A 12,746-nucleotide genomic window follows, 5' to 3' on the forward strand; every position below is an offset into this window, starting at 1 on the left:
CAATTCACAGTTATTAAAGTCTTAGCTTCAATACAACTAAGCTTCAAGAATTAAACTTCTTTCTACAAAATTAATTTAAAATAAAATTTGAAGTATTAATATAGTCTCTTCCTTTAAATACCATTTTATTAGTAATATAATTTCAGTATTTCCAAATTATTCATTCTGCTGAATTTTAAAATATATAAAGTATGGGGAACAGAAAATATACACAAATAAAGATACTGACCATTTCAAAACAAGGTTAATCATGAGAACTATCACTGTAGCCACCTGTAACTATTTAAAAATTTTAACCTTTTCAATATTAAATATTATTAAACATATACAAATATACCAATATTTATCATTTATCAGTAAGTAGTTGCTTTACATATTAATATTTACATAGTAATATTTATAAGTATATATCCTATAATGTAAATTATAGACTATATACTAATGTCAATATACATACTATTATTAATTTTTAAAAACTATATATTTCCTGACACAAAACTAGGCTCCTCAAAGCTTCAGAATTCCTGGTAGCGGTCGGGGATTCAGACAGAGACCAAATCCTAAACTACTTTTTTTTGGTGAACTCTATCTTCCCTAAGTACTATATCTTACACATGACAAAGTTTGCTTATCCAGCCAAAAGCAACAGAAATTAGATGGAAAAGACCCAGGGCAAAGAAGCCCTCAACTCTACGATGCACAAAGCCACACTGCTGGCAGCCTTTGGTGTCAGCCAACAATACCCCCGAGCAATTTTTCATCTTAGGGGCTCTGGACATAGTTGTTATTTCTAAGTCAACTATGCTTGTTTTTATCATAAATCAGCACAAATAATCTGTTCAGATCATCAAGGCTGAAAAAGCACAATGACATTTCAACTGTTTCTTCTGAGATTAATGATTCTTAGGAACTTTCTTTGTAGCTGGGAGGTTTTCAGTCTATTTTTGCTACTCTGAGGTAAATTCATAAATTTTCTGAGTATTGGGCTATCTTGAATTTCACTGTAACACTTTCATCAAATTTTCTAAGTTATTTTTTTTAATGTAAAGCAGGCTATTTCCTCAAGAATTCTTCCTGATACTGTCCTAAAATCCTCAGTTACATTTAATTTTCTACTTTTTTATACTCATTGTGTTTTATCTTTTAACTAATTTATGAGAAAGTATTAGACTGAACTGGTAAATTTTTTCCAAGAGTTCTTCTCATTTCTATCAATTTCATCGTTCTTCTGTAATACAAAAATAACTTTTTAATGTAACAGAAATGAAGCAGCATGACCTTTGACCACCCCAAGTAATAGTGATCCTATAAACAAAGCATAATAAAAAATATTGATTTTAATCTGAGAAATATGTTCTCCATAAATACATTTTATTTTCTTTATATGTCATTTGTATAAAGAAATTCAACACCACTTTTATGATACAATCCTTTCTAAAGAAAAGGAAATGCAAACAAACATACACTTAAAACAGTATCATAAAAAAAAAATTATCTAATACATTTTAACATACTTGGCCCCAGGTTCAAGAAGAAGTACCTCTAGGCAAGCTTGTTATTTCAACAAGTCCGTGGGAGGTCAGATCTTGAGACAGATTTCCCAGGTGATATTCATCTGCCGTTGCAAATGCTGTGCAGTGCATCAGGTCCTGTTTCAGGGAGACGAGCACAACACGGGTCACCAGGAGGCTAAAGTGCCTGTGATGGCTTCTGTGCTGCCTTATGGAACTCCATTCTGCAAAGCTAGCACTGTGTTTTCTTCCAACATCTCAAAGGTTCATATAAGGGATGCAATGAAGATGAAGAGAACAAAGTCACAGGGAGACAAATCTCAGCTCAATCTACAAAAGAACTTGCTCTTTCTAGATAAAGGGAGGGAACGGATTATCCTGAAAGGGAAGCCACTTACTGATTGGTAGTGTTTCAAGCACAAAAGATATAGAGAGGATTATGGCATCATATGGGTGAATGGATGAAACAATATTTAGAGTCTCTCCAACCCTGAGTTTCCATGACTCTTTTTCAAAGCAACTTTAGTGTTTGAAGTCATTTTCTAACTTGTCACTAGCCTTGTGCAGGCAGAGTCCTTTAAATCCCCAAAGGAATTATAGTATTTCTACTCTGGTTAATAATACTAAACAAAAAGTCCTGTAAATCTGAGACTGTTTCCTGGTTTGGTTAGTACTTTGGTTCATGCACTGCTAAGTCTTGTCCATGTATACATGTGGATATTCATGTAGTATGTGTCTCTACAATAAACATACGGTATATGGCACAATGAACTGTTTTTTTCAAACTACAGGTCACAACCTGTTAGTGAGTTCTGATATCAATTTAGTTGGCCCAAACTAGCTTTTCAAAAAAATCAAATAGAATAAAATAGGAAATATTATAGTATATTACTCATAGTAAATGCATATGAAGTTTTCTTTCACTTATGTATGTATGTATGTATTTATTTATTTATTTAAGACAGAGTCTCACTCTCTTGCCTGGGCTAGAGTGCCATGAGCTCACAGCAACCTCAAACTCCTGGGCTCAAGTGATCCTCCTGCCTCAGCCTCCCAGGTAGCTGGGACTACAGGCACGAGCCACCATGCCCGGCTAATTTTTTCTATATATTTTTTTTTAGTTGTTTGGCTAATTTCTTTCTATTTATAGTAGAAGTGGGGTCTTGCTCTTGCTCAGGCTGGTCTCGAACTCCTAAGCTCAAGCAATCCTCCCACCTCGGCCTTCCAGAGTGCTAGGATTATAGGCGTGAGCCACCGTGCCCAACCTCACTTATGTATTTAAATATATTTCTTACTATGGGATGAGGTCAATAAAGTTTGAAAGCTATTGGCAATAAGAGTTAAGATTTCAGGCACAGAATTTGATTAAAATTTTTTTTAAAATGAGTATAATAATACTACCTGTTTTATAGGGTTGCTGTAAAGTTTAAACAAGATGATGAATGTAAACTGCTCAAGACTGTGACACAAATGTTGAACATTTGTTCATTATAGTTGGTCAAAAGTAGTTTATGAGTCACTAAATCAACATTTATTCTTAGGACTTACTCTTCTCAGCTCCCAAATTCCTTCCCGTTCTATTACATTCCTACTATGAAATTCTAGAAAAGTAGTATATTAATTCCTTCCTTCCTCCCACCTCTGTTCCTTAACCCTCCTAAGAAACATCTTGACCCTGCTTCGCCTTTCCCTCAATCTGGTACACAGTTCCAATGTGTGGTTTAAAAAGTAGCAGAGGAATGAACAGAGGACTGAGCATCTACATAAACTGTAAAATCTAAAATCAATAAAACATCCACTCATAAGCAAAATAAGCTTAATTCAATTAGAAATATTAAAAGTCAGACAAGTTGAAATTACTGGGGAATGTGAGGATAAATGGATGCAGCACACTTATTATTAGCTGATAATGGATAAGCTAATTCTCATAGTCCCATATGAAGGTAAGAACACACTGATATATAAACACATGTGGATCAAGAGAGCCAGAGCCTAGACAGTTACTGGAGTATACGGATCAGGTATGTGCTTAAGGTTTAGACCTTTGAGTACTAGCTGTTCTTTTTCAGACTCCACGGGGTTAAAAAGAGCTGTCAGGATATCAGTATAGAGATTAACCTGGCTGAAAGAAAGGAGTCCTGGTAAGAGGCATCAGGTAGGACCACAGCAGGCAGGCTCTACTGTAAGACCTGACAAATCTACTCAAGTCTGCCAAGTAAAATCACGGTTGGATGTCAGAATTACTTCTGGGACTGCTACAGCTGACATGCTTAGTTTGGGCTGGAGTGGAAAGAGCAAGAGGCACAAAAAGGAGGTAAGGAGGTCAAAAGCTAGTCCAGTGAAGGATCTCCCCATAACTGTACTGAAAATGGTAGAAGCTGCCTCTTTCTAGAATCAGAGTTGCACGGTGTCAGCTCAGAGAACCATCCAACTCAAGAGCTGACCTGCATAGCACTCCTAAAACTGAGCTGATCGTCAACAGCATGAGAGATTTCACACAAAATCCAGATTCCCACCATCTCTTGACCAAGTGGAAGATCTGGCACTAATGGCCTAGGATAGAGTGTAGGGGTTAGGTTTTCCCACCCACGCAGTCCCTATCTCTCCCTGTGGTCTCAGACCTGCTTCGCCATCATTTATGTCACTGGTCTGGCCCATCTGTGCCAAAATGCATACCATCTGGAACTCTCAAGGACAGGACAAGGCAAGTCATTCAATGACTGTTTTTATGAGAAAGTATATTCTGAGTTCCAAATAGATTATGAATAAATGTTTAAACACAATGTTTTTCCTTAGCCATTCACAGGACCTTTGTTGTAAGTGTTTTGGATTGTCACCTTTCTTTCTCAGCATCTCCTATTTAGTTTGGCTAAAGGTTCTGTCCAGTGTCATGCAGCTTACGTGGCCTGCCACACTCCTTTCTGTATCCTCCTTAAACTTCTTGGATCTGAATCTCTGTTTCAGTTGTGGATTGCTTCTATTAATAGATGATTCACAAGTTTTAAAAATCTAAAAAGACATCTTGTTTTGGTTTTGTTTCCTTTGCTTTTAAATTTCAAGTTGTTTTTTTTTTTAAAGTCTATTTGGTAAAGGGAAAAAGAACTACAGAGTGACTTGTCTTTTTTCCTATTAATTCAAGGTGCCATTACTTTCAAAAGCTTTCATTTTCATACATGTCTTTCTGGATTTTTATACTGAATCTTTATTTATTAAATATTAATTACATGTATATATGTAAAGCAAATTTCAAGTTTTAGGATGGGGATTAGCAACTTGCCCTTAAACAGATCTGGCAAACCAACCTAAAATAGTTAATTTAGGGCTTTTCTATTTAAAGTGTTAAAAAAACCAAAAAACCGAAACAAAAAAACCCCAAACCACAGTATTTCAGTATGTGTTTTGTTTTTCTGGCAACAAAAGACATGTTCCAGCAGATGGGGCTATAAATCTATATATGATTCTTGTTTTAGTAGCATCACATGCTCTGACAGAACACTTAACCAAAAAGCTTATTTTTATTTACGCTCTATTACTGAAAAAAATTAATGTATTATGGCAATGTTGCTTCTATATTACTGTGATGTTGTGACATAATAAATTTCTATTTGGTCTTTGTCCTTGGTTTCTGGCACAAAGCTCCTAAAACCCTTGTAATGTCCTAATAAGGGCGATGATAGATAGGAGCATTTTTTATTGTGATATTTGGTCTCTGCCTTCAGTTCCAAACAGAGTTTCCAAATCCTTTGGAATTTCTTGAGTAATAGGAACATCTTTTGTTTTAATGAGGTGACTGTTGGTGGGCTCCTGGATAGCTTCAAGATCGGGGCTAGCTGCCAGGAAGAGCAAACCTGGATTAGAGGCCTGGAACTCCCCCCACACACACCGCGCGCCACCCCCCCCCACCCCCCGCCCCAGCCTCTGGGGAAGGGAGAGGGCTGGAGATTGAGTTAACAATTGATCATGCCTACATGATGAAATCTCCACAGAAACACCTACACAATGGGGTCTGGAGAACTTCTGAGTTGATCAATGCGTCCATGTGCCAGGAGAGTAGCACACACCAATTCCACAGGAACAGAAGCTCCTGTGTTCGGGGCCCTTCCAGACTTTGCCCTATGTACCTCTTCATCTGGCTGCTCATCTGCATCCTTTAGAATTCCCTTTATGATAAACTGCTAAACGTAAGCAAATTATCAAACTCTAGGAGGGGGTCATGGGAAGGCCTGATTTATAGCTGGTTGGTCACAGGTCCCAGGTGTCAACCTGGGACTTGGGACTGATGTCTGTAGTCAAGGGCAGTCTCATGAGACTGAGCTGAACTGTGGGGTCTGCACTAACTCTGGCTAGTGTTGGGACTGAACTGAATTGAACTCTGGACACCCTGCCAGTGTCCAGAGAGTTGGAGAATTGATCGGTATGGAACAAACCACACGTGTTTGGTGTCAGAAGTACTGAGTAGAAATAGATCATATTTACTAAGGGAAAAATGCATCTTTTCCTGCAATGTACTAACTGGAGATGAAAGTTATAAAGCACAGACACAACTTACACTACTAGTTAATGCGTTAACTTGTAAGTTTTTTGATTATAAGCTATAATGAGAAATCATTTTATATACACAATATACACGTGTACACACACCAGTAACTGTCACAAAAGCTTCACAAATGACTATTCATCTTCATCATGAGCAACGCATTCCAGTATTTTCTATTCTATTTCTAAAAAATGATTAACAACCCGCTAGTAATTTTACAACACACTATGCTGTTAGTCTCCTTGTGCCAGGTTCCATGCTGCTCAGATCAGCGGTTCTCATCCTCTGTCATTCTTCCCCTGAAAGATGGGACAGGAACAACAAGAAGCACCACTGTTCTTACAAACTGTAAACCAACTGAGTGTCTCAGTAGGTTATGATCACTGCAAATGGAACCAGGTAAAGATTTAGTTCCAATATAGAGGGTGACTGAACCCTCATTTGGCCAATTCCGAATTGGTGCTTGGCAGTGGTAAATGGATGAGCTCGGGAGCCACTGTGGGAACGAGACCAAGTACATACACATGCTTTCTGATGCACAGCAGGGTCTTTTCCCTGTCTCAGTGAAGAGTGGTATAAAGGGCTACCCTGTAACAAAGGATTGACCAGCCTCATCATACCTAGATAAAAATGAAGTGGCCTCAATTTGGGGCTGATGAAAGTCAGTCTTCAGGCCAAAGCACATATTACCTCGTTATACTTCAAGACTGCTTTCTCTATGAAAAGTAAACTCCTCCAGAAAATAATGTTCCAAAATTATATTACCTCAGATCACTTTCGAAATATATGATTTTCTATTATTTTCCTTGCTTTTAGAAAGACAATATACTGCTTCTGTTTCTGTCAAACTCCAACTAAAGTCATTGTCTATTATGTTACATAATGTCTCCTATAAAAGGACCCAGGAAATAAATGATTCCTTAACTTCAGTGTTGGAAAAGGTTGTCTTTCTTAAGATATTTTTGTTTTCTCTGTCTCCCCCTCAACAAGAAACAACAAACAATAAATTCCAGGAGGACTTCCTCTTTAATTATTGGGATTCTCAGAACTAAATGCTCAACCAGATCATTCATACCATGTAATTTATTTCTGTTTACATCAACTGTTTGCTCTGACTTATGTGAAATGTAAAAGCATTTATTACCTCATTTGAAATGATGTTTACTTTTGAAAGTCTACTTCAAATCCTTTCCTAGAAAGAAGCAGAGAAAAAAATCCTACAGAAAAATAAAAAATGGAATTCAAGAAAATTGCTTCTAAGTCTGGGGACAGCCCAAAGAAATAAAGCCTCTACGATAGTTCACAGCCAATTGCTACAAAAAAGGGACTTCTCTGACCGTATCAGCTTCTTCATAAGAAACCCGATGCATTGTGCTGCTGGAAATAACAAAAGAAAAAAATGAGTTGCTCTTTCCTTTTTTTGGATCTTCCCTGAATGCAGGTTTTTACACTTAACATCTTGTCAGTCACTTAAATACTGAATTTCCCAGACTACCCTAAAGCTCCAGGCAGAAGGAAAGGGGACCAAGTACCTGCAGAAAGCTTCCATGCTTTACATCCTGGGTGCAGGAAAACCACACAAGACTTGAAACCAAACTAGAGTTCAACATAAAAACTGTTTGTTAACTCTTAGCTTCAGAATCTGAGGATTACTGAGACGAAGGCAAGTGTATCTTTTCAAGGGATGTCAGCCACACAGTAAAAAAACAAAACAAAAAACACAGCCCAAATCAAACATGCTCAGGGTCTACTTCTCAGAATCAAGATTTGAAGACATTCTAATCTGTTTTCTGATAGATTCAGGAGGCCTAATCAGTTTAAAATATCTATACTCCTATTTTTAATGCTGATGACTATTGACATTAAAGATCCCTTTGCCTCTTTTCAATCCTTTCCAATTTAGTAAACATTAAGTACAAGGCACAGTTCCAGGTATTATGCAAGACACAAAGGTGAACAAAGAAAGGGCTTCGTCCTGACCTTTTAATTGTTTATTACTCAGAGGCGGAATGCACATTGCAGCTGAAAAATTCCCAGAAAACTCTTTAACAGTGAATAAAAAACAGCCCCTTAAACCTTCAGAGGATAAAAAAGCAAAATCCCTCTTGCTGCTTTTGAATCTACCTTGCCACATCATTTCACCGCCCGTTCAGTTACCACAGGCTGCCGAATGCTCACCTCTCTGCACAGTTACCATTTTTCTTAATTTGGTGGAGAATTTCTAGTTGGATTTTTTTTTTAAATGGGCCTTTTTTTTTTTACAGTTCCACCTTAGACTGGACTTAATACTAGTCCTGTTTTTCAAAGTTTCATTAGACAAATAACTAATCCTTTCATAAACTATATTTTTATATTTTATTGCCTATTTTTGTTTTTATATGTATCACTAATTCCTAAGATTTTGATTCCCTTTGGACATATTAGGCTTCAAAGATCTTTTTTTTTTCCCTTTTTTTTTTCTGGTCAAGTGAAGCAGTGGGAGTGGAGAAGGAACAAAGGAATCTGTAACTGGTTGTGATCAATTAGTTGTAAACACCACTGCACTCAGACGGACCAGGTTTCCAAGATCTCGATGAAAAAAGTCTGGGTGGGCTGCCAGTTGTCTCAGGTGAGCAGTCAGGCTGTGGTGCAATGCACGCTAGTTTAGAAAGTGAGTGATGACTGCTAAACGCAAGTGCAACAACCACACTGATTTTACCTCGTTCACAGACAGAACTGGAAGGTTGGTCCTGGATGGCTGCCTGGTCCTGGATGCTTTCAGTGGTCTCTTGATCTGCGGAAAGTCTTGTTTAGGAACAAATGTTTCAGTTGATATAGATGAATGATGCCTCTTTAATATTTTTATAAACCATTTAGGACCCAATAGATTTGGTTTGTGGGTCACTTTCCTGTGAGTACCAAATGAGTTCATGGTTGGAGAGTGCGCTTTTTCATACTGGCAATGCGTAGCATTTAATGGAGAGACTGTGCTTGTATTTGATATTTTCTGGTTCGTTTCCAGGATCTGAGACTTATTCAAACCACCAGCTGCAATATCAGGAAAGAACAAATCCCAGTTTTGATGCATTGTCAGTGTGCTGCATGTTGCATTTTCAAATTCCTTAAGTGGTTCTAACGTTAGATGAACAAGTCTTTGGCACTGATGGGCTTTTGACAATATACGGTGAGATCCGGCCAGGGCTCTGAGAAGTCTGGCTTGCATTACCACATCCCAAACTAAAAGAAAAAGAATTCAAAGTTCAAAGCTTTTTTTTTAAATGTTTAAAATATATATAATGTTTCCCTAGGCAATACGCGTATTGCTTTAAAAAAATTTCCAAAACAGATATATCTTAACCTAATTCTAGTAAAAGAACAAGGTTAAAAAAATAAATACAGTGTTTTGCCTCTTTTCCTTTAGTCAATGTTTGGCCTTCTTTCTGGAACACTACAAGATCATAAAGCTAGTGACATGACAAGAACCTTAAAAAAGAAAACAGAGTGATAGGACCTCTTATTTCATTAGCATATCAATTTAAACAATCTGTGCTTACAAATTCCTTTATTCAATATTTATTCAGCCTTTACAATGAAACAAGACATGAACTGAGGCCAGGGATGCATCCATGAGAGCACAGGGCACCTGCTGTCATGGTGCTTAGGTTTCCTGGAGGAGACAGGCATTTTCAACTGCTCATTATACACCAGTGGAACAGACCTTACCATTGAGCTATAGCATGAGATGCTGAGGAAACACAAAGAGCTCACAGGAAGAGGCAGGAAAGGCTCTCAGAAGATACAAGCTTCTTCTTGAAGGAGAAGGTGCTTTTCAGGTTGGGGCTGGGAGCGGGCATAGGCATGTCAGCTACACACACACTCGAGACAAAGAAAACAGACTGTATGTGTAAATAACTTCCCCCCTTATTTACAGTATAAAATGTTCTTTAAAAGTAAGCCCACAGTAGGTAATCAATAATAATTCTTTAAAAAAATAACATATTAGGTGCTGGAGATACAAGTATGATCTCAGAATTCACAGTCCAACAGAGGAGATAGAATCATATGACATACAAATTGCTATGAGGTCCAGGGAAGGGTGGATGTAGGGTGCCAGGTGAGTCACAGAGGTAACTTTGAACTGAGACTTGAAAGGGCAAAGGGGTCAGCAAATCAAACACCCCAAGGAACACAGTCTTACTTATCTGAAGAGTGCAACCTCAGCAGAGGCAGGAGGGAGTGGCAGGAGATAAGGACTGAAAAGGAGCCAGCAACCAGATCATGAAAAGATCCATTAAGTCATCCTAAAGAGTCTTTACAGTTAAGGGGAAGCCAGAGCTTTAAAATATGAATGTCATATGGTCAAATGTATTTTTTTTTTTAAGATGAGGTCTCACTCTGTTGCCCAAGCTGGAGTGCAGTGGCATGATCATAGCCCACTGCAGCCTCCAACTCCTGGGCTCAAGTGATCCTCCTGCCTTGCCCTCTGAAAATGCTAGGATTATAGGCGTGAGCCACCATACCCAGCTTAACTTTTGATGGTTTTTATATCCAAGTAGATCAGTGGTGGGGATGATTCTTCCAATTCTCTGGCCTCTGAGTTTCTCGACCATCTTTCCTGAGTGATTTTGTTATTCACTGTCCCTCAGCTACTCACTCCTATGGTCTTATGCTCTGATCTATATAATAGCCACCAGGTGACACATGTTGCTATTGAACACTAAAAGCATGGCTAGTATAACTTGAAACTTCATTTTTTAAAAAACATAAAATATCTCAATAATTTTTATATTGGTTACCTGTTGAAATATTTTTGGATATATTGAGCTAAATACAATCAATAACACTAATTTCACTTGTTTATTTTTACATTTATCAATGTAGCTTCTAGAAAGCCTAAGATTACATTTGTGGCTTGCATTGTATTTCTATTAGATAGCGCCCACCTTGTCATTATCAATAAGTGCAACCCCACATTCTCAATTGCATGTATTCTATTCACCAAACACCACCTATCTTTCCAGCTCACTCCTTCTATTATCCAATCCAACAATTCTTCAACCACAATAGGACCTACAATTCAATGCCCCAACCACCTTTTCATTGGGTCTCACTCCCCATGACTTCACTTCCTCCATATCCAGTTTATAGTCCATGGTCTACCATTATAATCTCTCCCATACTCAAATCCTCAAATCTCGTGCATCCCTCACTCTTCCACAAACCCAGGTGGCATAACCTCAACTCTAATTAAATATAATTCACCTAAGTTGTGCCAGCATTCCTGCAGCTGAACTTGGCTAGAGACAATCAACCAAGCTGTCTGATTTCACTCTAAAATCATGACTATTCACTTCAGGCAGGCCTTTCATGCTGCTCAACAATCTCACTACATTTCCCCACTATATCCTACTCTGCTTTCTCCTCAAAACATCAAGCCTCCTCCTCCTTTCTCATTCTCAAGAATGGCCTGGTCAACATACCGATACACTGTTTCTACAAAAAAATTTTAAAAAGTTAGCTGGGCATGGTCGTGTACGACTGTAGTCTCAGCTACTTGGGAGGCTGAAGCAGGAGGATCACTTGAGCTCAGGAGTTGGAGGTTACAGCAAGCTACCATCATGCCACTGTACTCCAGCCTAGGTGACAGAGTGAGATCTTGTCCCTAGGAAAAAAATTTTAAAAAAAGGAAAGAAAAAAAGGCACAACCAGCACCCAGCCTCTATCTTCCTCCACTTTATATTTTGCCTTTGTATTTAATATTTAAAATCACTTGCATATTTTACTAATTCACACAACATGAACTGAGTTCTTACCATGTGCCAGGCATTGATTGTCCTGGTTGCCAATACAGCAGACAATAAAATAGACAAAAATCCTTATCTTTTGAAACTTACTTTACATTGGCTGTGACAAACAATAAACATGGTAAATCAGTAAAATGTATGTTAGTGACAGTGCTAAAGGAAAAAAAGATAGAAAAGGATGGAGTCTTGTAAGCTCTTTGAGGATATTTTTGAGTTTTGTTTATGCTCAATCTCATGTAACAATAGTACCTAGCACATGGTAGGCATTCAATTAAATTTTTAAAAGGGAAATATACGACAGTTATTCAGTTCCTCGGCACATTTCAACATTTACAAACAATAATATCAATTAAGAAAACAGTTACAGCTAGGCTAAGATTCAATGGACAAGTGGCCCTAATCTTTGGGAGTATGCGTTCCAATTCTTTAATCTCAAAATTAGTTTACGGAACTTTGCAGTTATCACTCTGCACTGGCTCAATAAAAGGTCCATCAAGCGTTTATTGACTGAGTGCTTTTTACTCCCAGCTAAGCCGGCCAAAGATCACTGTAAGAGGCAGGAGGTCATAGCGGTACTGGTGTTAGCGAGAGGGTTCGCGAGGCCGGGTGCCAAGGCGGAGACCTCAATGCCAGACCATGCAAGCGTCTAGGGAAAGCCAGTGCACTAACCTCTTCGCCGGAAGAAAAGAAGGAAGCACCGGCTTCCTCGGCAGGACTGCAAGCAGAGACAAGCGCAGCACCAACCCCCGGCTCCCGCAGCCAACCCCTCTCCTAGAAGGGCGCTCCTTCCCAGCGCCTGACACTGCGCAGGCGCACGGAACCCCAGGCCTGGGCGGAGCGCGAGGCGCGCAGACCACGTGACTGCGCGACCACGTGACCCGCACCGCTGCGACCTCTTCCGCTCCCTAGTCACTG

The 12,746-nt window shown here is 38.7% G+C and overlaps 1 protein-coding gene across 5 annotated transcripts in view; it reads right to left on the reverse strand.

Annotated features, from left to right (window-relative positions):
• The window catches only part of RMND1 (required for meiotic nuclear division 1 homolog), a 34,888-nt gene extending 22,246 nt beyond the window's left edge, over positions 1 to 12,642 (reverse strand). The window contains exons 1-4 of one of the 5 annotated variants that reach the window (XM_045544576.1): positions 12,501 to 12,642; positions 9,751 to 9,903; positions 8,747 to 9,264; positions 1,541 to 1,649 (exon numbers count right to left, since the gene is read on the reverse strand). In XM_045544576.1, the coding sequence (XP_045400532.1) occupies positions 1,541 to 1,649; positions 8,747 to 9,250 (613 nt within the window). In that variant the 5' untranslated portion in view covers positions 9,251 to 9,264; positions 9,751 to 9,903; positions 12,501 to 12,642. Of the gene's footprint in view, positions 1 to 1,540; positions 1,769 to 8,746; positions 9,265 to 9,750; positions 9,904 to 11,840; positions 11,853 to 12,500 lie in introns of those variants that run through there. The other 4 variants (XM_045544575.1, XM_045544577.1, XM_045544579.1 and 1 more) reach the window with 4 other exon arrangements.
• Between the last annotated feature and the right edge of the window lie 104 nt (positions 12,643 to 12,746).

The sequence above is a fragment of the Lemur catta genome, chromosome 2 (assembly GCF_020740605.2).
Source record: "Lemur catta isolate mLemCat1 chromosome 2, mLemCat1.pri, whole genome shotgun sequence".
NCBI classification, from domain to species: domain Eukaryota; kingdom Metazoa; phylum Chordata; class Mammalia; order Primates; family Lemuridae; genus Lemur; species Lemur catta.